Source organism: Tetrao urogallus, assembly GCF_951394365.1.
Source record: "Tetrao urogallus genome assembly, chromosome: 5".
Taxonomy (NCBI): domain Eukaryota; kingdom Metazoa; phylum Chordata; class Aves; order Galliformes; family Phasianidae; genus Tetrao; species Tetrao urogallus.
The window spans coordinates 10,856,045-10,883,397 of record NC_136818.1 but is presented as its reverse complement, the minus strand read 5'-3'; the positions used below and the strand labels follow the sequence as shown (position 1 = coordinate 10,883,397).

Below are 27,353 nucleotides of genomic sequence, written 5' to 3'. Positions count from 1 at the left end.
ATTACATGCTATATAGAATCATATTTTTTCAAACAAATTTTATAAATAAAAAGCTAGGCCTTTCAAACCATCAGCAATATTAATTTTGGATTTGAAAGATTATGAAAGATCAACACCCACAGAACTGTGAACTAGAAAAATACTGGCCTAGGTTGCATAAAAACCTCCATTAAATAAATACTGTCAGTTTTCACTATGAAAATTCAGTGGTGTTGTACTTTAAAAAACCATAATGAATTACCCATCCCGTTAATGATACCGAGTTGCTTTTCACAAATCACACACACGTACAGGAAGTCAGATAATGGCCCAAAAGGCGACGTACTGGATTAACACACAGTTCAAAAGAAAGTACCCTGGATGCACTCCTTCATCGGAACTTCCTGACTTGCTGCAGTTATCAGCTGCAAATCCTGTTACCCTTTTGCTGTCAGTTGCCTTGCTGTCCCAGAAGGTCCAACACCCTGATGGCTGATACAGTCGGTGATTGTGGTTGCAGTCTTATGCATTCATCCCTCAGACCGCTGCTTTAATCTCGGGGTGATTTACAGTAAGTGGTTCTGGTTTCCAGTCTGGCTGGAAGAAGTGAATATTGAATGTCCTCGCCCAGTTCTCAAACACTCGTTTCTCTGTGATGAAACGATGATGGCTGCCCTTTCGTCCCCGCTCGTGAGAAATGTACATTGTGCATTCATCGGGTCCCAAAGGTTCATAATAATGATAAGGTACTGAAAGATGATTAGGATCTCTGCGGGAGAAAAAAAAAAAATAGATGGAAGCCCCAGATGTTCTATTTTACTGATTGAAAAGATGCTATCTTTAATAAGCTGATGGGCTCAAATCTACTTTTACTCCCAGTTAAACTGCATTTTCAGGTATCTGCATTTTTCCTGAATATTTAACACATCAGAATGTGGCAGAGGTTTTTTCTTTGCTCCTTCCTTTAATCTCCTCCTCTCGGTTAAATAAAGGACAGCAGTAGCTCAGAAATAAGGGAGAGCGCTGCAGGGCTGTGCTACTACTCTGAAATTTGAAGCAAACTGCTTAAGAGATTTATATCTAGATAGTGATTTGTAAAAAGCTCTGCAGAGGTATTTACTGGAATAGGGAAAGAAAGGGAGAAGAAAGATGGAGGGGCAGTGGTTATCTGTGTCACAGCAGCTGAGCTGAACACTCGCAGCTTGGTGCACACGGGTGTGAGTGCACAACTTCAGTGAGCACATCTGCGTGCCAGGTGAGCGATACAGCCCGCTGGTCCTGGCTTTATATCAAAGATCTAATGCCTGAGCGAGTTGTTTGCTATTGTAAAATGGCAACTTGCACGTGTGTATGTGAGCTGAAAATTCAGGCCATTCACACTGACCTCGTGAGCCCATCAGCATTAACCAGCAGTTACAGTGTCACATAGGATGCGCCAAAGACTCATTAAATATTTAGGATAAAGATCATTTTAACAGTTTTAACATCAGTGCTTTGATGTTGCATTCTGTAAGAGACACGTGCATTGTGTTTGTAATGTAATAAGCCGCAGTGGTTCACTCTCCTTTTATTCTCTACATTAAACTATACCCATTATGTTCTTTTGCTTTGAGCACAGACTGACAGGAGCTCATACAGCTGTCTCTGTCCTGAATTCAAGGAGAGATAACTGTCCTAGACAGAATAACCCAACTGTACAGTGCTCAACAGTTAATACCAACAAAGTATTTTGTAGTGGCAGAAAAAGTAGCAGAATGTTGATTGATTGAAATACTGCTATTTAGTAAAGCCTTAGTGCTCTATATGAAAACCTGAGTCGAGTAAGGATTGCACGACAGAGCAAGAAATCTCACACAGAGTCAGGGCTGTCAGCTCTAATATTGAGTTGATTATTTTCATTTTGAAGAGCTAATATTTAAGCTCAAATTCAATTGAATGCATCCACAATCTGTCACTATTCTGTCTTGGTCATTATTTTTACTGTGTAATTCTGTCACCTATGCAATTCTCTAATTCTTCTTATTTTACCATTATCCATATTGTATGCGCAGAGGTAACGTATGATATTACTGCTGCTTTCCATTTGTACTGTAAATTAACATTTTAATTCAATCAGTCTAGCTTCCCAGTAACACAACAGGGCGATCAATCTTACCACACTAGAATAACAATAATATTGTGTTTCCAGAACAAGATGGATTCTAACTGTACTGTACGTATTCTCACTGGAATACATAAGAGAGCAAAAAGAAATCTTTTGATTTCCCACCTACAGAAGGTGTGTTTTTAATGTAAAAAAATACCCTTTTCTGTACATTCTTTCTAGGTACAACTATTAGATCTCAATCTTCAATTTCGTTTTCATATAAGTTTCTCTTAAGACACTGGACTTCTTGTTACAATCTCTAAAATGAATCATTTGTATGATTACTGTAAAAGTAATAGGAAACGCTTATGTTTTCTTACAACTACTAAACACACAGACACCTGCCTTTCATTTAGGCTTCTTTTCTTCACTCTAGATGTGTTTTACTCTTGCGTTCTCCAGGGTAAACCTATATTGCGTGATGGAAATTTACTGCTTTAAAATTATAATTAGTGAAGTTGAAATCTTATCTCCAGCAGTCTTTGAATAAATGCAGTCACAGAGGAACTAAATTAACTGCTCAGGCCCAGTACTGCACCATGAGTCAGTCAGGCTGCTGTGCTGATAGCGCATCTGGCTAGCATCCTCCTGCCTTGTTTTCTTCTGACATTCTGAGGCTTAAAGGTCCAAATGCATTTTAGGTTTAGGAATACCGAAAGGCTGTTCAATACCTACCACTTTTTGTTTGAAGTTTTTTTCCTTTTGAGGCAGTTCTGGATTCCCCCAGATATCATGCTATTAAGGCCTGGATTGGAATTCTGGCCTGAGCAACTACAGCATAACTGAAATTAACTGTACTGTGTTATCTTCTAACTCTGCAATTAGCTTGTGTCACCAGCAAATGAAATGCATGAGTAATTTCTATGCGGAAATTGCTTGCCACCTCATTTATTAACATTAAAACAGATGCTGTTTTATCACTGACTGATACTGGACATTAATCAGTATTTTGTCAGGCTTCGCATGCATATTAATATCACAGCTGGGAGGAATCGGGAGAAGATCCTTTGTAAAATATACTCTACTTCCTGCCTAATCGCCTGCCAGCGCAGCAACAGCGTAAGTGCTTGTACCCAATGTCAGTCATCCACTGTTTGCCACTTCAGTGCACATTTTCCCACAGATGGTATCCACCCACAGCAAAAGCTGAAAATACAGCAAGCAGTGTTTGTCTCAAAAGAAACGAGACAGAAAAACATGGCCATCCCATCCCGTGTTCTGGTCAACCTCTCCTTTTACAAACAGGGCTGTTACAAAGCAACCCGCTGAAACCACAGGTGCTTGACTTGCTTTGTCAAATAATTTGTTCTTTGAAGGGTGAACAAAACGCAATTAACATGTTGAGTGATGGGCAACATGCTGCACCAGCAGTCCTTAAGTTTTTTGGATAATTTTTTTGTCTTCTATTCCCAGGAGCTCATTTCCTTGGCATGCATTCCAGCCCGGTTTTCCAAACCATCTAAGCATTTTGTTACTAAGTTAGTAAGGTGATGAAGTGAGATTTGGGTATAAGGAACTAAAGGGCATCGCTATCTCCCATGCAGTTTATATTATCATCTACGTGCATCAAGTCCTCCGTACGCCCCAGCAAATGTAAGTAGCAACAACTGCTTCTTTGCAGTTGAATTAAAGCAATTGAAAGTGGAGAGAGGAGGTAAAAAAAAAAAAACACACTAGATTTAAAAGCGGTGCCCAAAGGAATAAATTAAAGGATTTCAAATGCCAATTTTCAGGCAAATTATCACAGATGGGAAATGGCCTGGCAGTCAAATGAGGATTCTTCATAGGAAAATGATCTGACTCCATAATTGGAGCAAAAATTATTCATATCAGTTAAAATAAGGCTCAGAATTAAGCTCTAAGTTTCTTTGAGTTCCAGAAGGCCCATGAAGGGGGGCAGGGAGGGAAAGGAGGAGGAGGACGTTAAAGGGATCTCTTCAACACCTTGAATTTTCCTTGCATATGTAAGAACAGAGAGATCCCTATAAGAAACCAACCTTTCAGTGCTGCAGAGAATCCAACAGACAGGAACTGGTGTTACTATAAACTGCATTAAGCTTTGTCTCTATCCTTTGCAGATGCTGCTGAGCAGCCACAAAGAAAAGCAGCACTGCAGCTTCTGCAGGAGTCGTGGTGCTATCTGTGCACTGCAATCTGGCTGCTGGTGTAGGGAAACAAGAGGAAAATGCTTGATATCCATCATAGGCAGAAGTGAGTCCTTGCATGTGCATATGGCAGACTGCTTAAGGCTGCTCAGAGGGGGCAGTGCTTCCTTCCTGCCCGGCTAGGCTCAGACTGGATCCCTGGACACGAACAAGTACAGCAAGATGACTTGTTTTGTGACAGAAAAGGGAGAGATGCACACTCTCTCCAAAAAGCTTCGTAACGTGCATGCAAGCACAGGCTTTCATCTCATTCCAGAATGTGCAAGACAGACATATCTAGCAGCGTGAAAGCAATATCAAAGCCATTAACCCTTAGCACAGCAGAAATCTGAAGCCAAGCAAAAGGCAGTTGGTATTACATACATACTTTGCTTTGTGCTACCAGAAATTTATAATAATCACATCGTCAATTCCAGTTAAACTATCAGTTCAATGTCCAGTGAAAGTAAATAGAAATGAATCTAAAACATGTTGTTGCAATTAATAGAGGCAGATCTTTTTAGTCAGTAGTGCAGACTGCTTCACTGGACTATTTTTCCCGCATGGGTTGCAAGCAATTTGGTTAATGATCTTAAGCTAATAATTTGTAGCAGAATCAACTGTATAATGTTGATGATACCTTTGAGGTGTCCTTCATGTTACGGATGTGATGCTAATTCAGTTCCATGACAGTGATCACCCACACTCATTACTTACTCCACAGATTAATACTTAACAAATAATGAATATTTGCTGGAGTTGTACTTGCTGATATTCAATTTGAATAATATTAAGAACATTAATGTATATTTTTTAAATCTTAATGATTCCTTAGTTGCACAGCAAGTAAAATACTCTTGTACCTATACCATCTCATGCATACATGAGAGGTAGGGTGGGTTGGGTTGGTTTCTCTTAGTTTTGTGAAATGGTAGTTTTGTTTCTTTTTTGTCTGGAAGCCAGAGAAATCTGCCCTAACTTATATTTGTTTACAGAATGTTTCTTTCTTTATGATTTCCTATTTTGTTCTCTTATTTCTCTGAAAGGATGCACTGTTTAGATTAATGAGTGGCTGATGAGAAAGTAAGTTTAACTTCATTTATGGCAGCTGGTGCATTTGCAACTATAGTTTTCCCCTTCATAGTTTGTTAAATAAACCTTAAGACATTTAATATTATTTTGGTTAAGAAATGACCTTCTTCCTCTTCTATGGCCAGTTAAGTGCATCTTTGTTATCCAAGCTGTAAGCATTATTACATTTACTGACAGTAGGATTTATTACAGCATTTTTTTATTATAATTTAATATTACATCCATTTGATTCCAGTGTGTCGTTTCTATGAAAGCCTTTTACGTGGTCTTAGTTACCATTTTACCCTCTCAATGTTTTTGTATGTTTTTTGCTGTTTTTGTGGGGTTTTTTTTGCTTTTATTTTTTTTTGTAAATATATGTACCTAAGCTTATCTGACTTTAACAAGGAACCTGGCCTGAAAAATTCAGATTGAGCATTGTTATCTTCTGCATTTCACATAATCACAGAATGACTTAGGTTGGAAGAGATATTAAAGATGATCCAGTTCCAACCTGCTGCCACAATCTGGCTGCCCCCCCCCCCCCCACCAGCTCAGGCTGCCTTGGGCCTCACCCAGCCCAGCCTCCAGGGATGGGACACCTGCAGCTCTCTGGGTGGATTCTCTTTCTACCATCTGACCTAAATCCTCCCTCTTTAATGCCACTCTTGTTCTGTCACTATCAGACTGTGTAGAAAGCCCATCCCCCACCTGCCTGTAAGCTCCCTTTGAACACCGGAAGGCCATGAGGTCTCCCTGTAGCCTCTTCTTCTCCAGGCTGAACAAGCCCCTCTCCCTCAATCTTTCTTCACAAGAGAGATGCTCCAGGCCTCTGAGTATCTTTGTGTCCTCCTCTGGACCCGCTGCAACAGTTTGCTTCCCTCCTGTGCTGGGGGCCCCAGGCCTGGACACAGTGCTCCAGATGGGGCCTCACAAGGGCAGAGCAGAGGGGGACAGTCCCTTCTCTCTCCCTGTTGCCACCCCTGTTGATGCAGTCCAGGATGCAGCTGGCCTTCCGGGCTGCAGGAGCACACTGCTGGCTCACAGCCAGCTTCCTGCCCATCAGGACCCCAAAGCCTGTCCATGTCCACTGGATTTTTAGACGAGAAAGACAGACCAGCCACTTACAGTGATGACAGGGCCATAACCACTTCAGAACAGGAACTGAAGGAATGTGTCTTTGCCAACTGAAATGACAAGGGAACCAAATACTGTGCTAGCGAAGGTATTTATCTTGCCTGAAATATCTGATCTAGTTTGTTGTTTTCCTTGGAGAATTCATGATGAGATGTGGCAGTACATCACAGCATTTATCATTGGGGTTTTGTTATAATTTGTAAAAATTCTCACAAAGTGGGATTTAATGTTGACATTTTATACTATAATTTCTTCAGGGATTTCTACTGTTTTGTGCCCAGGATAAATGCAGATTTTTGAATGATCCTTTTTAGTGCTCACAAGAAAGTCAAAAGCAGTCCTATTCTCTATGACAGATGAGCTAACCTGTCACTGCAGCGTTGCTCCCCGTGCCCTTGAAATGTATCTTGTATTAGCCAAGGAAACAGACTTCAGTCAGATCACTTCAGTTGCTCTTAGTGAGAGGAGTTCAGGAGCAGGGGATGAAACATTTCATACTGTGCAAACCAGCTCTGTGCACCACCTGACAGTGCAAATGGATCAGGACTAGGGGTGCAGATGTTAAGCACACATTTCAGAAGGCCTGAGCGCTAGGTCTGGTTATAGGCAGACAGATGATACTGAACAGCATAAAAAGACCATTGATGTAAACCACATTTGCAAGGAGTTTATACCACAACTACCAAGTCTTGAAGTCAGTTTCCCAGTACCTTGGGCCCACCACAGGAAACCCTAACCAACACCTCAGGTCTGAGGCCTGTATAGTGCTGGGGCATCATGGAGTTGTGAAATGGACACAAGCTGTTACTTTATAAACCAACATCAACATGTCCCACGGCCTCCACTGAGAGAACGTGTGTGCTCCTACCACGTGTTCCCCACACTCTGCACGACCAAAGTGGGTGAAGAGAGGACCGAATGTATCCACTCTGCTGATGCAAATTCTGTGGGGTTGTTGTTGGGGCTTATTTAGGGAACCAGTTTACTAGAAGATTGGTATTTTTGTGACAGCAATACTACAGTCTTAACTTTAGTTGCATAGGAGGTTAATTTAGAAGCTAGTCACTGTAAGAACTGCTCTTCTCTCTTAATTGTGGGGCAACCTTTAAAAACAAATTCAAAGTAATATTTTCTAGTGCTCTTTTTCAGATTAATTTCATGCCAATTACTGCTTTACTTTTAGCTGATAAATATTCAGGGACTAAAAGAAACCAACAACACAGATTAATTCTCCTGCACTACAAACAAAAATTTTTAATATTTTATATGACATAATTAAATGCTGTTTGTTGCTTTCAGAATCTGATCTTGGGACATGTTAATTAATTGCTTTAAGAGGATGGAAGATGTTTCAGAGAGAAAATTCAAGATTCAGATATTTGTAATGTTCAACCTCGTTGGCTAATAACGGTTCAAAATTAAATCCTACCTGCAGAAATCCGGTGGCACCATGCCATAAACATTTATCCTGTCACACAGCTCTAATGCGATAGTCATTGTGAACCAGCCCGTGCTAAGCCAAGTGTTGGATATCTTCCTGAAAGCAAAAACATCATTAAGTTTCTAGTCTGACAAATAATTCTTTAAAATATCTGAAATAATTTCTGGGCATTTTTTTCATTTCTAAGAAAGGTTACGATTTTTTTTTTTCATTTTTATGAGAGGTTATGAAAATTGAGCAACCAGGATGACTTTGCTCATTCATCTTTTAACAGTTTTTACCAATGTCTTCTGTCAGTCAACTAACCTGTGCAGAAATACTGTCCATAATTAATTTTGGGCACAGCAGCATTCACATTTAGCTGACCTTTTGTAAAGTTTACCTTAAGTGAGTGAAACTTCATGTCCTGTACATACGTACTCCTGCTAGTAATGTGCTGGATAAACACCACCCATCTGTAATCAATTAATGGAACTTATATACTAAACAAGAAGACACATCACAGGGAAGAGGAGTGCTTAAAAATGCAACCTCCCATAGCATACAGAGGAGCCTGTCTGGTAGAGGAGATGAGACCAAGTACTCGTCTCATCATCTGCCTTCACACCTTGGTCCACAATCTAGAAGGTCTCAGCTATGCCCTGTGACTACTGGTGGGAAGCTTGGTTAGGTGCAGCCACCTGGGGAGCTTTCCCATAGACCCCAACCCTCTGCTTGCTCTGAGTCCCTTCCCTGCCTGGTGGCACCTTTGAGTATGACCTATGAGTGCTGCAAGGGCACCCTGTGTGGCTACTCACCTGGCCTTTTCTACAGGATGGCAGAAGTTCTCAAAGAAGCGCAGCTGATCCCAGCATTATTTATGCAGAATTAGTAGATATCATCCTGTAACCTCACAGATTTAAGGAGATTTAATACCTGTGCTTAAATTGTGCTCTGTCACAGACTCTCACCTACAAAATGGCTACAGTAATGTTTTTTCATTCTAGCACTTCTTTGTCACTGCTGTTTTGTGGTTAAGAGCTGGCAACTAACTGTAGTGGTTACTGATTGCCTGGCACATGGGGCTGGAAGTCCCAGTTCTGTGTCAAGCTCACGCACTATGCCTGTGCCTGGGAAGAGCTGGCTGTCTTGGAACAAGAGGACCAAGAGATGCTGGTGAGAAGCAAGTCTTAAAGGTGTAACTGTGTATTTAGGACAGCCGTGCAAGACCAAGTCAGGCATCAATCCTGGAAGGAGGGACTCAAAACTACAACAGCCATTACAGGCAAGTGCTGTCATCACTAATACAGAAATTCAGCAGACAGGAGCACACTATACAGCTTCCCAAATGAGTGCTGTGTTGGCTCCAAGTAGGTTATCTGCAGGACAGTAAGACAGATGTCCTGAATGCTGTCAGACTGAGGAATGCCTGGTACTGAGGTCTCCTATTTCCTCAATGAACAGTGAAACTATTGCAAGTTAAGCACAACAAAGTGGTACAGAGGATGCTGGGGAGCCTCCGCGTTTTGCCCTATCAGTTACGTAGTAATGTAAAAGATCCCCAAATGTATGTATTTACTACTTCTGACATAAATTCAGGGCTAAACTAGCAGTTGGAGATAAACTGATCTAAGCATCTCATCAGTTCCAATTAGGGGCCTTATTTCTTATCTAAATTTGCACTTAGACTTTGGGGGCTGGGGGTGGGAAGTGGCATAGTTTATCACAGTGTAGCTGGGTCATAAGCTCAGCAGAGGCCTTCAGGCATACCAAGAAAACAGCAAATAATTTCTGGCTTGAAATTATTAGGGAAAAGAAAGGTAGGAAAAAGTCCCAAGCAGTTGCTTTCCTGCTGACTCACGAGGTAATTCAGGCTTAGAGTGGTCCATGCCTTAAGACCTTGCATTTAAAACCAAGAGAGCAATTGCACTTAGGCCATGACCTGGGTTCTGCACGCATCAGGAAACCTAGCAGGGCTGTCTGCTGGGTTACTTTCCTTTTTGCTCACGCACACTTAGTTCACAATTCAGTGTTTTCAGTAAATCAGAGAAGAACTGATTTTGAATAAACAAGCTTGAATGCCAAACAATGGAACAAAGATTTAAAAACTTATTCAAGTACTGCTTTGGCCTCTTTAAATACCATGTCTGTAGGACAGCTCTGTAGAAACAGGGTTACAACGTTTTGCCTTTTCATAAAAGATCTGAACAAAATTCTAACAAAAGAATCCTGTTTTTATACCTAATCAGCTGTAATGAAAGAATATGAAGAACTGTCATGTGCTTATTAGGGAAAATTATCAGATATTCTTTTATACTATGAACTAACACACTGTGCTGATAATTCTGTAGTGCACACTAAATTACAATTAAAGGCCTTTCTGCTCCACCAAAATCTCATTTATAATCTCTATGGAAATACTCTTCCTGCAGTTATTTCATTTATGCTTCCTTTATCTAATTACTATAATATTGGTTCTGAATCATATTTTCTTAATGTACCCTTATTCAATTATAAAGTTATTTTCAAGTACAGTTACTTTATAATACCAAGGATACTGCTCTGTAGCCTTTGTCATTCACCATACTATTTAACCGACAGCGTTTTCTGAAGGTTCCCCTTCATTTCAGAATCAGCTTTTTTTTTTTTTTAAATCACAATGCATCCAATTACCTTTTTCCTCATCATTTCCAAGACAGAAAGGAATGGTTTGATTACTGCAACCTTGCAGTCACACTTCTCTCTCCTTTGTTTCTTTTTGCAGGCACTGATGTCGAGAGCTCAGCAGAAACCTCCCAGGGAATGGCATCATTCCGGGCTGTACAATGCACTGCTTCTGCTCCCACAGCTACATAGCTGTTCTTCCCTTACAATGCCTAGCTGTGTTTCTTTTCATCTTTCTTCTCTTTTTTCCATGCTGCTTATTCATTTATTTTCACCTCCTGTTTTAATCCTTTAGTCCTTCATGTGTGCTGCATGTGCCTTACTAACCAGTGGTTCCTGCAAAGCCTGCAGCTGTTTCAATGCAATAGGACCTGGACAAGAACGAGGCTGCATTCTGCTGGGATCCATGTGCCACTGATTCACGCTGGGAGTTCAGGGTGTCTATGACTGAGTACACTACAAACCTGTTATAATGCTATTATCATCTCAGACTCCTTGAGAATATTTTGGGAGTCAAGACTGGGCCCGGTGTTTATGTGAGTCAGTCAAGTAGCGTGATGCTTAGTTTGATCCACGGTAACTGAACTCTGACAGAAAAGCAGATGGGGTACCACAGACACCAAGCTAAGATGCAGTCACCACAAGCTACAGGATACAGGAGCGTCCATGCTGCTGGCTCTGCCCAAAAGACAAATCTCCTGCTCGAGTGTTCTCTGTCCACATAGGACCAAGCCCAGCATATGTACAGTATTTGTAAAATTAGAGAATTTCACCATGAGTTACCGTGCCACCACAAAGCCACCTCTTCATTTGAACCTTAGTAGAGACCCCTTCAATTTCTTACAGCTACATACTTAACATATAGAAAATACGAGTTCATTAAAAAAAAAGTATTTCTCTCTAGGAAGTCTGTGGCTTAAATGCCCATTTTTCAAACATTATATGTGAAAATGCTCGAGTCCTGCAGTGGGTCACCAATTAAAATTTTGATTTGAAGATCAGCCTACCAGTCACAAACAGCCTCATAAAGATGTAACTATCGTAACTTGCCTTTTCCCAGTTGGAACTGTAAGGTGAACGCTTCTGAAGCACCTAATGTATGACTAATGTTTGTTTGTTTTACAAGAAGCTTTACAGCTGCAGTGTTCCAAGAATGCTGAAATTCAATAAACAGCTATTATAATTCACAGAATGGTAGCGTTTCCTCTGTAAGCAAACATAACCTATCCATCCTGATTTTTCAGAATCAGTAAAAAACTTCCAGGTATATAACCTCAGAAGTAAGATTTAAACAGCCCCAGCTCCTACCTCGTTGGCTGTATAAACAGTACAGCCAGATGCTGGCATTCTAAATTGATGAGGCAATCCTCCATACAAATTATTTAGAGGCATACTTTTTACTTACGTTGCAAGTGATGTTATTTGGCGTATTATACCGTACCACAACTCATGCAGCGGAGGATTTAATGGGTGTGATGCTCCCTCTGAGCAGACCTCAAATTGGTACATATAAACTACATTATTTTACTACTGTATGACTTCCCCCAAATGTATCCCCATAAATTTTCTCACCTGTCTTTCCCAGTTTCCCGTTTAAAAAGGTCATCAAATTGAAGCATCTTGTGGCGAGAAATCATGTATGCTTTTAATTGAGGCAGTATCTGATTCATCAGCTGCAGGTTGTTGTACACCAAGCCTTTACCATCTCTCCTCATGTAGCTGCTGGGACCCCAGAAGATGAACACAGCACCGTGGCTCATGTTTAAGAGTTCGTTGCGATTGCGCAAAATCCTCTGAATACTGGAGTGTGCAATGACTCGCAGGCTTGTTTTGTTCCCAACATCCTGCCCGTAACCTCGAGTAGGTGCATCATTCATTCGTATTACGCACTCCGTCTCGTCGATTCTGTCACCTTGCTTACTTCCCAGAAGGTGTCCAGAACTGGTTACCAATGCACAGCTCTTGCAGTGCATTTTTAAAGGCTGCAAAAGACATACATATTTCAAGATCAGCGGTGAACACCTCCCCGTGCACTAGGTATAATTCATGTTTTACATATACATTGCATATTTTAGAGCAGAAAGACCTCAGAGGGTTTTGCACAGATCTCTCAGCATTCTTCCCAAATAACTGGGGATATATTACCTATATCTTTTATAGATGGGGAAAATCACGTGTAGCCCTTAAAAATCCTCCATAGAATTGAATCCACTGTTTAAGTCCTCCTTCCCACCGCGGTTTAATAACCTTCATATTTAGTAATCGCAACAGCTTCTATGCCGTTCACAGCTGCACAGCGTTGTTGTTCTTCTGCTTGTTATAAAAGAGTTCTAATTGGAGTATTGCTGATTCTCCTTCCAATTTCTGCAGGAACTGATCATTTTTTTAAGTCTCCGTAAGCACAGGCGTGAATAGCTTTTCAACCTTGGGGTCAGGACATTTTGCACAGGGAAGAGAATTATATCCTGGTCTAATCCTTCCGCACCATTTCCAAGTCAGTGCCATGACCACAGCAGTGCTCTCATGCCTCCACTGTGATTCAACAGTCAGAGCTGCTCATTAACGTCTGCATATCTCTTACATGACAGCAAGTTAGAGCACTGAACTTTTTCTAGCTTGTCAGGTCATGCTTAAAAGTTACACAATAAAATGAAATAGGCAGTGCCTGTTCAGTCAGTGCCTGACCTAATAGAGCTGGGAGAATAAAACAAGCTTTCAGGAAAATGAAAATGCTTTGCAAATCATTCTACTGAAGTTTGTCACCAACACATATATAAACAAGAGACGTATGTGTGTTCATCTGCTGCTCAGTGTGAGAGCTGGAAAGGGGCAAAGGGCCAAAGACCATCCCCAAAGTGCTGATTTCCAACAACAATACAGCAAAGTGGGAGGCACAGCCTGTTTGAGGGTGTACCTCTATATATTGCAGCATCTAAGATCAGCAACACTACATTACAGACCATAGATCTGTATCTGGTGTATCCAGCATGGGGAAGAGGAGGTGGTCAGAACTGCTGTCCTGACATGGCATGCCGGCCAAAAAAACACTCCCAAAATAAAACACAACAAACTGAACTGTGGTTGGCCCCCACTTTGACATTCTGAAGGTAGCAAGAAGTGGTTGCTGTCTGAATTTGTTTTCTGCAAGAATGGCTAACTGCTTGTTAAATTAAAACAAAAAAATAACTAAACTGTATGATTTGTGTAATGACAGAAGCAGCAAGCTTTGTGTCTCAATCTTCCCCAGAAAGAAAAGTCCTTTCTCTCACATGTGTTTGGACTGCACTCCAGAGCTAATGATATGAGTATCAACGTTTGTGCTTTTGTACTCAAGGCTTCCTAATGCAGTATTTACATGCATTTTCCTTTCAGCTTTTTCCTGGCACTTTGATGAATTACCTAGCAAAAGGCTTTAAGGTGAACTAGCTTCTCCACCATCCTGCTTGGGAAAGCAAGATGAAGTGCTAATGAGGTTAAAGGAAATGTAGTCAGCACCAATGTTAACTCACAAGGGTTCGAATACCCACACTTCAAGACTTTTTCACCTACACCAATCTCTGCTGGTTTCTTGCCTACTGAGCTACAAGTACTTATTTTAAATGTCTGCCAGAGGATCCATCACCTGTGAGGAAACAAGCACAACCATCAATGGGGCAGGGAGGGAAATGTCATCATCTGCTAGGTGATACACATTAATACTCCCACAACATCTGTCCTGTAGCTTGCTAGGAAATGGTTCCCTTTGGAAAAAAAGTCTTCTGACTGAAACATGCAGGTATTACCCAACTAATTCTTCAGTGATGCGTGGGGGCCGAGCAGCTGTACCCGCTCCGGGCCAATCATTGATGCTCACCTCAGAGTTTTTCTGCACAGATCTACAAATCTCACACCTAAAACCGTCAGAGGAATTCACAGCCAACAGCCACAACATTCTCACACCAGCTGTTTCTAATGCCTTGACAATATTGAAAGCAAGGGGAAAAAAAACCTACTGCTGTAATATTAGCTGGCCAGGAGGCAGTGGTTGCACCAGAAATGTCATCTACTTAAGCAATAATAATGGAGTCACAAAGCGTTTCTTTGGGATTGATGACCAGCTAGGAAAAGTTGATGGCCTGAGAATAACCAGGGGCCATTAAGCCAGAAGAACATTAAGTTCACAGAAAGCTCTCTGCTAATGTAATTATTACAGGGATATGTGGGGAAAAAAGCAAACTAAAAAAAGCAAACCCGTGACATGCGAGTTATATTTTAGGTAGGCAATGCAACCCACACTCCATTCGTCTTGCTTCAAAATGCCCAAAAAAGGCACAGGGTGAGAGGACTTTTATGGTGCCTGTGCTAGCTACCTTGAAACATAACCCACAGAGTACATAAACCTGCTGACATTTGACAACGGCCATTGATACCCACTGTGTTCACCCAGTGAAGCTGGCAGAACAAAGCCATTCCCTGTTAGAAGGGCTGTCCCAGGGAAGGGAAGGGAGCAGGAAAACTTACCCGGTTCTGGGACAGCCCACAGCAGCACACTGGGGGACATAACAAGTGTGCACAACCTGGCACAGCAGAAGTACCGCGTGCTGAAATGCTGCCGGCAGCTGTCACTGCCACGCGTTACAGCCCAGTAATACTGCTGCTATATCAATGTCTTCTGGTTTGTTAGTAACAGACCAACAAGCAAATGGCAATGAAAAAGCATTGCCACAGTTGTTCCTGTACTTTCCAATTTAAGCAATCCCTGCTCTGTTATTGACTTCAAAATCTATGCCGTCCAATGACAGAAAGATGTTATTTTCAGACACTTTATTGCTCAAAAGAAATCAATAGAATGTTATTACTGATTCCAACTATGTTACTCTTAGATAAAATTATTTTCTTTGTGATGAAATAAAATGCCTTATTATTTTTTTTATTTCTGCTTATCACAGTCCTTTGATTTTAAAGGTAAGATTTTAGAAAAGAAGACAGCTACCTCCCAGTAAAACCAGCAGCACTGGGAAGCATGATGCTTCCTCCTCCTGCGCATTTAATGACTTACTTTCAAGACCCCTGGGTTTGGATCATTCCACTATCAGTAATATAAAAGGTTTCTTTCTATAAATATATTTTAAAAAAGCATATTTTACCTTAACAACGATGAAAAAAATGAAAAAAACCCCGAACAGTGAAGAACACCTCACTACTGAGCTCAGCAGAAAACGAGCACCCGTTAGTTCGTTAGCACCAACATTCCTAATAGATAATGCTGGACATAGTGCAGATGAATCCCTAATGCACTGAGAGAAGGCAAGAAGCAAAGCAGATGAAAAAATGCTACAGAATATCCAAACTCCTTTTGGATATGTGATCTTTAACCAAACGTTTGAGACCGCAAGTGCAAAATGCCAACGATTCTATGAAAATAATGCCTGCTCCCCTATATTTTTTGCTTTGTAATATATCAGTGTTGGAACAGGGCACATGAAAAGAGCTAAAGGTGAAATAAATGTACGAGCACAATGAGTTTGCCTTAGTCCCATGCACACGACACACTTGCAATGATGCCCTCAAATCAGTCTTCTCTGAACAGTGAAAATGAGCATTTTTTGAGCAATACTTTGGTGTACAAAAAGCTGGAAGGAAAAGTAGAGTGAAAAAAAGCACGTAGAGACTTCTTTTTTACCTCAACCAACTTAACCTTTCTGAGGTGTTCAGGTCTCTGTGAACTTTGGTTTCATGGTGCCGAGTTCTGATCTAAGACATGGCCTTGGTTTGGCCACAGGCTTCTCACACTCACATTTGGTTGGGGAATGTAGCTTGCTTTCTACATTCTGCATGCCAGCTCTGATTTTCCACTGAAGTTTCATAACTTTTCATTCTTTAACCCAGACGTCAGCAAGTACGGAGAGGTCTTAACGAGGAAGAAAAATTCCCTGAGCAAACGCATTTGTAATTTTTGTTGAACTAGACTTTTGGAGCATTAGATGCTCTGCTATGAAAACAAACTGCATTATCTACTGAAATAAAAGCACCGATTGCTTCAAGAACTGTTACCCCAGTGACCGATAGCACACAAGTAAATAGAAAGGGTTAGGAGATACCACTTCCCCAACACTGCTAATCCTTATGCAAATCCGCATAACAAGCATCCGCAGCAAAACTTTGCAATTCAAAAAAGGTTTGGCAAATCTGTTTAGGAAGATAAATGCGTGTCTGCTTAAAAAGATAAAAGATAAAACAAATGAATTTCTTATTACTTCTCTTTGTTTTTCGGGCTGTAGAGCTTGAATATGCAGGCTTCGTGGAAACATTAGCATCCTCATTTCCTATTGATTCTTCAAGAGTTAATTGTATAACTGGACTCTGCCTTCAGATGTTTGTTGAACAGCAACAGTGCAAGAGCCGAGCTTCAGCACCTGCGTTCATCACGCCGGTGATCACAGCGCCCTGGGTTTTATTTCTCAGAGGAGCAGAATATTTTTGTCTGCCATGATATTATGCTGATGGGCACCTGCAAAACTTGTAGTAAAAATACAATAAAATTCTATTTTCAAACGGTCCTTAGGCAAATCTACTTCAATTTCTAAACATGAGGCTGGATTACGAAAGGCAAAATAAAAAAAAAAAAAAAAAAAAAATGCACTCCATAAAGCTTTCACTGGGATAATTTTCTTAGAAAAAGTACCGTTCAGCACATTAGTCACTGAAGAGTTTTGTGCTCGTGTGAAGTGCTTTCCGGCACATTAACTCTTTTTCAGAGACCTGCCTGCTAGTCAAAGCTTCCATTAGATTAATTAAAATATGGCTCCTCTCACTGGAAAGAAAAGGCATGAGTTTGGTTACAGGACATTGACCACATCCAGAAAGCAAACCCTTCCCCGTCACACGAAGAATGAAAAGAAGCTGCGCAGGAGATGGAACAACGAGAGAAGTTCTGGTGTACAGAGCACATTTCTTTTCTTATTTGGAAGCATGATTACATGGTGCTGATGTTTTCCCCAAAGCCAACTGAAGTGAATATAAGGTGCAACCTTGCAAATTGTCAGTGCGTATAAAGCTAAGATTTAGAGAGTAGTTTCCAACCTGCATCCTATAAATGTGTCCCATGGGGCAGATTAGTATCAATCATAGGCTTATTGGAGGGGGAGATAGGATACAATGATAACCTGGAGCTATCCACTAGAGTAATGGTCTAAGAAGAAAAAGCAATCAGAGAAAGAAAAGAATATCTTCAGTGAAAGACAGCACTGGAAAATCAGGCAGGAATGCATCACGTTGATGAACATGAGCTGTTATACAAGAGAGAGAATCATATGAACAATATGCAGGCTCAAAAGAAACGGTTATTGCCTAATGTTTATCTTAAAAGCAGCGCAAATAGACATCCATATTACATCAAACCGTTTCACTTTTGTGCTGCCGTTGAAGTACTTGCACTGAAATGCAATAAAGCAACAAACGTGGTGTCTTACTAACTATGCAAACAGTCATCAATGGCATTTTAGAAAAATGGGAACTGTTTCAACGGTCGGACAGCTTGGATTTTTGCTTTGGAAAGCATTCACATCAACTCCTCCAATCCACTCTGGCACGCTTTGGCAATTCTTCCTTGTTTAAATCCTTCAGGGAAATACACCCTGAGCTGCTCCCTCTGCACCTGCCGTTGCCGTGCAAGGTTTTTTTATCTAGCTTTAAAGGTGAATACCATTGATCCTTAAAGACTGTTTTCAACCGAAAGCACTTGGGTCTTTCTGTGGCACTCTCTGCCTTTTCCAAATACATCTAAACTAGAGCCACATCTCCAAAAGGCAATTATGGGATAGCACTGGAAAGGAACAAGGGTTTAAGCCCCTCCATGCAGCCAGCTTCCACACAGCTTCAAAATCACATATTAGGTCCAGAACAAACTTAAGATCAAATGTCTGATTAGAGTTACCCGCTCCACAGAGAATTCTCACTAACATGTATCTCGTATTTCTCTACCTTGTTGAAGCTGACTGTAACAAAAAAGCACAGCTCCTTATTGCTTTCAAAGGTCTTTGTTTCAGTAACTGTCAGAAATGTCTAACCTCACCATGTCTACCAAGACCTTTTGATTTTTATGGGCTAGCTTCACGTAATCCTCACCAGTTCATTTTGTATTAACCCCAACTGCTCTGTATGTCCCTACTTCTGTTCCTCTACGCTAAGAGTACATAAGAAATCAGAGAGTTCTTTTTTTTCCTCTGTCAGAAGACACTACTTCTGGGTTTTACATGTTTTTTTGAGGATGTTCCAGGTTCAGTGACACACAACACTGTACCACCTGCAGAGCAGGATCCCATAGCAGCTTCTGCAGTAAGGTCACTGAGGACAGAAACTGGTACTGGTGCTGAAACCGATGATGCTACTCATTACATCCACTGCATTCAACAGCTACTGGCTGCAGATTGTCACTGGGACTTTCTCCAATGCATGTATGTGGACAGGAAGAAGGGTGAGTTTGGGGCTAAAGTATTTGCATATTTACTTTTGGACTAAGAGCATACGGCAAGAAAACATCCCAAAGACAGCTATTTAAAAATCTGCAGTTGAAACTATTCAACTCTTGGGTTTTTAACTTTTTGGGAAGCTACAGCCAAATTTGAATTTAGGGGTTGGCTTTGAGTACTTTCAGAAGGGTCTCAAGTATTCCTTACACATCTCTCCAACTAATTTGTTCCCATTATCAAGTCCCGATCCAGAGACAAACATAAACATATTTATCCCACTGGGATGTCTGCACTGAGCCTATCTGCCAGAATGTATGTTAATATGAAATTAAACACTCATAGGATGGAAACGTTTTGCACTGAAATGCTCCTATCACTGAGGGTTAATTATACAATCAAGCAAAAGAGATGGCACTGTCTGACAACGTGGATTTCCCAAGGAGATAAGATGCTCTTAATTTATAGCAGGCACATCAAAGCTATCTTCTGACTAAGTCAGGGGTAAGTCAGCTCAACGGAAAAGTATGAGGTTAGCTGGGTATCTCTGGAGGAAGCAGAGAAAAAGCCTGACTGGAAAGAAAGGAAGGGCTCTCCCCAACAAAGGCATCCTGATCTGCAGGGCAAATGAGAAGAGAACCCTTGAGAAAATGCGCCAGGGAAAAGCTGATAGCAAGTCAGCTAATTATTGGGAGAGAGGGTGTCTGACCTTGCTAGAAGTAGAGTTAAGTATATTTCCATATCTGGGTATTTCACAGACATTTATAACTGTGCATCTCTTGGGGCCGTGGCACTTAAGTGCTTTTATTTATGTTTTACTGTCAGCTGATGTGAGTGAAGAATGATTCCCAGGCACTTGGCTAACACTCTTCAGTAATATTCCTTGCTTCAAGATGTAGCTTATCTACACGCTGGGGAATGGTACTACTTACATCCACTGACCCAGCACGTCAGGCCGAGGTGTTTGAAGCACAGAAGGGCGTGCCAGCGAGAGGAGGAGGGAGGCAGCTGTACCAACAGATGCCACAGAAATCAGGGAAAAAAGAACCATCTCTCAGCGTGCAGCAGCAGACGGGAGCCTCCCCAGAAAGAGATGAGGTGCAGAGTACAAGCCCCAAGGGATTTCGGAGTGCTTTAGACTTCTTTGCGTCTTATTTCACCTTAATAGACCTAAATTGCACTCCTTTACCATGATGTGTGTGTCATTTGAAATGCTTTTTACCTGGTAGTGACATTAAGCTGTTCCTGCTCACTTCCTCCTGTATTTTTTGCGGGGAATATACCTCCTGAATTGGTCGTCAGATCCACTTCACCATGGGAACAGCAGGCCAAGAGAAGTAAAAACAAGTCAGAAATAAACAACAACAAAGAAAAAGAAGAGAGGTAGATGGAATATCTTTCTATAGTGATGCTGACTGTACATAAAATTCAGCCCAAAAGGCCACAAGAAGGATAATGGTGGTGGGGAAAGAATGGAAAGGAATAACAGTAGCACGACCAACTACTGCCAGACTGCAGAGGACTATCAAAATCTCTCAATCTTTCATTGCTTCAAATCCCCATTATCAAATGCTTCAAGATATGATATGTGTCAGCAGGAAATCTGAAGCTGTGTGATGGCACTCGCTTTGCAGGTTGCTGTGCCATGCCTGGTTGCATCTGAAACTCCTGGCTCATGGCAATGAATCTCTGCTAAACAGAGCAATATTTGCATTCTGAGTTTTCCAGCATTGGACATATAGGTCATCGTTCCTTCTTTACAGCCCCAAACAGTGCCTAGCAACTAACCAGCACTTCTGAGAAATCCAGACCTCTCCAGAGCCACTACTTCAAGTCTCAGGAGAGACAGAGGGCCTTTTCTTCTTCTGGGGCAGACACACTGATGTACCAACAGCTTTCAGTATGGAAATCTTTCAGCAACAATTCAAAAAGAGAAAAAGCCTCCCCTGAGGGGTGTAGGCACTGCACTGAGCAGAGATGCATGCAGGTACTTCCTCCTGTCTGTACAGCCCAGCCCTCAGCTGCACGCTGCTGTCCCTGACTGGTGAGCCCAGCTGAAGGCACCCCTTGTTGGGTGCCCACACACTCATGACGGATGTCTCCTGAGGACGCCCAGCACCCCAACACCCTACAAGACACTGAATTTCACCTTCAGGATGGCACTGCCTGTACGTCACAGATGTGCCTGTTTGTGCATCCAAGGGAAAACCACCCCATCCTGCCAGAAGTGCTGCCTCTGCAGCGTGCATGGCCGGGGGGAGCCTCTGTCCTGGGAATGCATCCTGAAGGCAAAGAGCAGCCGAACTCAGGCACGTCCCCATTCAGGTACAGCTGCAGTGTGGGCAATGCCTTTCTGCCACGCGTTCTGCTTCTCAAAACACCAAAAACTGCAACCGTGCAGAATTTCTACCCTCAAAAAAATAATAATCACAACACAGCTCTACTCTAATTAAACAGAAATTAATTACATCCTCTACAACAGGACAGGTTCTGAAGGCTTAACTGGTTTCCATTTAATTATTGTATAACTTTGTGAACACAGCACAAATCTTCTTTTTAACATTCTAAACACAGTGGAGGGTTTTGTTTGCTTTAAAAGACTGCAATGGATGCCACGTTTGCATTTAATTAAAAAAAAATAAGTTATTAAACTAGTTTATTTTGGTTCAATGTGTATTTGTTCAGCCTGGGACGATTTCACATCAGAAATCAGATTTTTTTTTTTTCCAGTTAGTATTGAGCAACAGACATTGGGGAAAGCAAATAAAAAAGAACAGATCGATGTATTTTCAAAGGAACGCTTGTTAATACAAAAGCATTTGGTCTTGTCACAACTAGATTATCTTTGAATATTCATTGTTTCCAAAGGAATCAATCCATATCCTGAAAGTTGAACATTTTTGGCAGGAACAAGACAGCACGCTAGAAAGCAGAACACATGCAGAAACCTGGTGCTCAAGTAGGAACTGCCCTCTGGTCAAGGGCAATGGGAAGGAATGGAATCACCATCCCTGGACGGGCTCAAGGAAAGGCACTGAGAAACACAGTTCAGCAGGCATGGTGGGGATGTGCTGGCAGTTGGACGAGGTGATCTTAGTGGTCTTTTCCAACCTTAATGATTCTGTGAATGATATACATACGTTTGGTGGGTGAGGCTGTGGGATGAGTGCAGTAGGGCTGTGGCCCAGGCACAGAGCTGGCAGAAAGGTTCTCCTTTCCGTATCCTGAGCAGCTTCATGCAGAAGGCAGGCAAAGCTGCTGGCAAGTGCAGGAAAAGAACGGCAGGCACATGAAATTCAGATGAGGAAACAGCCCTCTGGTTTACGTGCTTCCAGGGCTAGGCAGCAGCTAAACTAAGATTCTTCTAAACTGCAATTTTACATTTGGGTTTAGGAGCTTTAGTTGGGCTAAGTCCTGCTTTAGACATCAAAGCTCTTCACAGGATCTAACTCTCTGCCTTTGTATTAAATAAAAGTCCTAGGGAACCACTTCTTCACAGTCACATACCTGATTCATCACACTTTGAAAGCCTACAATAAATCTGTCATGGAAGCCTACTAATTGCTAGTAAATCACCAAAGCTGGAAGTGTCACAAGCACATGCAAAAAGAGTGAAAGTGAGGAGCACAGCATTCATAGAGCTCTGGGGTGAAATCCTGTCTTGAACTCATAATCTATGTGAAAATAAATGATGGATAACAATTACTAACTTAGAAATCAAATCTTCACGTGGGGACAATTCAGTAAGGTTAGATGATTACGGGACTATGCAGCAGCATCAATTATGGAATCAGAAATAGCGTCACGGCCCTCAGAAGCTAGAAAGGCTTTGCAATGCTTTGTTCAGCAACATCAGAGGGCACCCAAACAATCTGGGGGTTCTCATTTGGAATAAAAGAAAGAAAGAACAAACGAGCTGAAGGCACAAGCCCAGAAATGACTGGCAATGATCCTAACTTATCATCTGAGCCACCATTTGCTCTGTCAATTGATGGGAAATGAAGTGTGATCAATTCTAGCCGATCGTACATTGTTCCCCCTGACTGACCTGCCAAGGCTTTGATTGAATAATTAGTTAAGATGTGAATATCACACATTTTGCACAGAGTTCACAAGTCAAAGCCCTACTATCATACAATGGAAAATTACCATATTATCTTTGACTTTACATCTTTCACCTGAGCCTCAATATTGCAAAAATCTGGAATAAAAACATAACAGTACATAAGAAATGGTAAAATGCAAAAGCATGAAATCTTGGAGGTCAGTGTAACTCCTCCAGTAATACTACACAGCTTTTTAATCCTACATATGGATAATAAGCCACATCAGAAGGGATTAAATCCATGTTCCTCATTTACAATAGCTCACTTCTAGCAGCACCTGTCCGTTTGCCCATCTCAATACCAGGGGAAGCAGCTCCATCCCCAGCGCTGACATCAAGGCTGACATTTTAATAGCAGCTACTGTTTAAGAGCGCTATCACCACCCTGCGATTCCTTGAAAAGATTTAATCAAGCTTTGACACAGCAAAGCTCTCTAGAGCAGACAATCAGCTTGTAGGGTTTGTAAAGAAGTGGGGGTTTCTTCACTGATCACAGTGACCAAAGACGCTGTGTGTACTGTTTTATCTCATACGCTGATGGTGCTAACTGTGAATACAAAGCAGTTATTAGTGCAAAACATAGCCTGACTTGCCAATTGGACCCTTTATGTGCACCTTGGCATTTTTACACTTGGCTCATAGGTGGATGCAGTGCCATAGTACCACAGAGGCGTCAGAAGACAGCAGCTTCCTCAAACCATTCCGCTGTACCCTTCTCTGCACTCAGCAGTTCTTTATCTCTCCTGCCTATTCCCTTCTCACCTGCCAATAGATAGCAGAACCAAAAAGAGAAATGTATAAACTGGAAACACAAAAGCATCACCTAAAATACAGAAATGTGTCAGTGGCATAGGAAGTAGAATTGGAGAAACCATGAGAAAGAGAAAATATCCTATTCCGCATTACAGGTGACTGATTTTTTCCCACCCTACGCTGTAATACATCGCAGCCTTTGCTAGGAAAACTCTTTCCCGGAGCTAATAAAGACATGCCCTGATTAGTGCTTGCTCAGTGTGCTCCAATGGAAGGCATTTCTGGTTTGCCTGGCAGCAGCACCTCAGATAATCCAAGGGAAACAGGTTCAGCTTTCCTTCTGGGCTGACAGCACACCAAAAACATAATGCTACAGCTTTGCGTCCACAAAAGGCTTCCTTTGGACTTTACCCGACCCTATCCCTGATCATTTTAAACTGACAGAAAATTCCATACCAGTGTAATCCCAACACTTGCTGGCAGATTGTTTTTCCGATTCCCCAGCCCAGCAGGTGTGTGAATAGCTGGGACACACTGCAGTGTACTTCTATGGCTGCTTCTGTAGTGCAGCAGTTTGCATAACACTTTGAAGTGAGCACTTCTTAAGAGAGGAAATCTGCATTACCGAGGCAGCACATGTATTGCACACAAACTATATATATTCAAATTCAACCCTTGTCTTTTTATGTCAAACCAGCTTTCCTGTGTCAATGGGATTTGCAGATTATGGAAGTGACGTGGGTCGGACTGACTGCCACACTGTATTTGCCTGTGACGTCCACACCACACTTTGTGCGTCAAGCAGACACATATTAGGGAAATGAGAACTACATATTTACTGCATGCAGGCTGATAAAAGAATGGGATGAGTAACATAAGCTCACAGAAAGACAAAATGCTGGCATTCCACCCTCCCTAGAAATAACAGCTCACCTCCTGTGGTTATTTATCCACAGCCATCTGGGTTGCAGTGGTTTCTCAGCCACTCTTCTTTTCAAGAGCAAAAACTTTATCTGTGGTTTTCTACAGGGCTTAGCTCTGGTGAGCATTAATTAAGCACTGAATCATTGCAGAAAATTGCCTCCTTTCTGCCTGCTGGCAAGAGTAGTTAGCAGGGGGTATATAAAATATGAAATAAAATATTCTGCCCTTTCCAGATTAGCCCAAAGCACAAACAAGTACTAGCATTCTCTTTGTTCTTCTTACTCAGAGCGAATGGTGTATCAGGTTTGAGTAAGACAGTTGCATCTTGAGCAAATTGGCTCCAGGAATCAATCAATGCACCCCAGCCAAGGAGCTGGGATGTCTAGACGTGTACACTTGTGGAAATGGTTACTAGACATGCGGTAATAACGGCAACACGATGGGCTGACAAGATTTCATTTCCTTCTGAGATTGGAAAATTCTGATTCTGTTTGACAATAAATGTAAATTATTTACAGCACAAAGACTGGGTAGAGACTGTATGTACAGGGCACTACTGGGTGTGGGCAGTTCTTATTTACAGCAATCGGGGCACTATACACACACTGATAAAGTGAAGAGGACCGAAGGCAGAGTATTTCTATCTTAAATAATTTTCCACATATTAGCTATTTATCTTAATACCATATCCTTTCATATCTGCTTATCTTATTAACATTTGGTAGGTTTTTTTATTCAGCTAAAGCTTATTGAATGAAGAAAGTCTTGCAATTGTTCAGCAGGTCAGGTTAAAAGTGGCTATCAAAGCCTCAGTACCACATAAGATGCCAACATCCTCCAAAATAACTCACTAAATAGATTTTCACAAGCAGCAATCTCTATTTACTAAAGCAGTAAAATCAGCCTTGCAGTATCTAAAAGAATTAACTGTTCTCTGTGAAAATTAGCCATATAGCATCACAGGAGGTTCCCCTTTACCCAGCATCAGTTCAATTTCACTGTCTCTAAGAAGGAGATTATATTTCCCCTTTACAACTCAGTTGCCAACTGTCTTAACACACTTCAGCAAGCTCTCAAAGGCAGGCTGACATCAGCCAATTCTTTCTCAGATCCAGGCTGCTTCCCTTGCACCAAGCTCCTCCTCCCACTGCTTTTTCAGTTCTCTTCCCTCTCATTCCTGGTTTCAAAGTCCCCAGCACATCTTTACTGTCTAGGATAAAATCTCTGTGCCACATACGAGTCACTTCAATCATGCAACATAAATGATGCACATCTGGTAAATTAAGAACTCATTTGAAACATCCCTGAAATGCATTCTGAAGGATGAAGGGAGAGCATCAAAAATTTAGGATGCTACAGAATGTGAATTTTGGAATGTGTTAGAAATCAGCTGGGCATACTACAGATTTCAGACTTTATTTTCTGTTTCTATTGTATTTGCTGCCCTCATAGAGTTATCAAAGACTCTGTATGGATAACATGGAACCTACAGATTGCTTATAAAATGCATTTCTGTGTGTATTCCTCATTTATTACAGACTTATGTAGTTGTTACTTTAATAAAACACATTTTGGTATTTATTTACAAGTTCAGGGTTTACATTCTAGTTTTTTTTTTCCCCTCGGGAATAAAGTGGAGGTGGCTTACATCTAGAATGTGCAAATTAACAGCTTTTCTGGATCTTAGTAAACAACTTTTTTTTCCTGGCAACCACATAGGGCTTTCCTAGAATCAGGGGCATCACCAAGAGAAAAAGGATGAATTACTGTATATAGCAGTTTTAGACTGAGGATCTGATTCCTCTCGTTACCATACTGCCCACTGTTCAAATCTTACTGTATATTTCATAATATTGCATGTTTTATTAAATCTCCAGCTCCAAGACTGGTGAGATTACAAGAGAATACATTCCTCAGAGTAGCCGAGAATCCGTATGCACACAAACTTCAAAAGCAAATGAAGAACTCCAAACGCAATACCAATGTTTAAAGCTCACGGTATTTAAACTAATATATTTGTTATATTTAAACTAACATATTTGTTGGACATGGTTTCTGGTTGTCTGACTTGGATTGACCACAGCAGTCATACAGAAGGGTAGGAAGGAGGAACCAGGGAAGATCATGGAGCAGATCATCTTGAAGGCTCTAAGTGCTGCATAATATTCTAATTTTTAACCTTGTTAGTGTTAGCATTCCTATCAGGGGCCTGGAAAACAGTGCTCCAGGTGTTGTCTAATGTATTCCTCTGTTTTACTTTAATATGTTCTCCACTTCAATATCAGTTCTGCACCTGTATACAAACAGTCTCTTAAGGGTAACAGGCCTTCAGCATCACAGCAAATCCCCTCTGCTTGGCTACCCCATTACTGGCTCCCTTCCTGTACTCCCAGACAAGCCACATACTTTCCAGCACATCTATTCCTACTCCCTCCCTAACAGAAGCACAAGTGCCTACATTTGCCTTACTCTTCACACTTCAGTAAAAGACTCCATTGTGCTGCTACTCCTCCACTCCTCCTTCTGAAGAACAGGCCACCCAGGAGTCACCTGCCATATGTCC

The 27,353-nt window shown here is 41.4% G+C and overlaps 1 protein-coding gene across 1 annotated transcript in view; it reads right to left on the bottom strand.

Moving 5' to 3' along the window:
• Positions 1 to 516: 516 nt before the first annotated feature.
• The window catches only part of ST6GALNAC5 (ST6 N-acetylgalactosaminide alpha-2,6-sialyltransferase 5), a gene marked incomplete at both ends in the record, with an annotated part of 64,522 nt that continues 37,685 nt past the window's right edge, over positions 517 to 27,353 (bottom strand). Inside the window, 3 exons of the mRNA XM_079536388.1 lie at positions 517 to 748; positions 7,907 to 8,014; positions 12,134 to 12,543. Of these exons, the coding sequence (XP_079392514.1) occupies positions 517 to 748; positions 7,907 to 8,014; positions 12,134 to 12,543 (750 nt within the window). The remainder of the gene's footprint in view (positions 749 to 7,906; positions 8,015 to 12,133; positions 12,544 to 27,353) is intronic.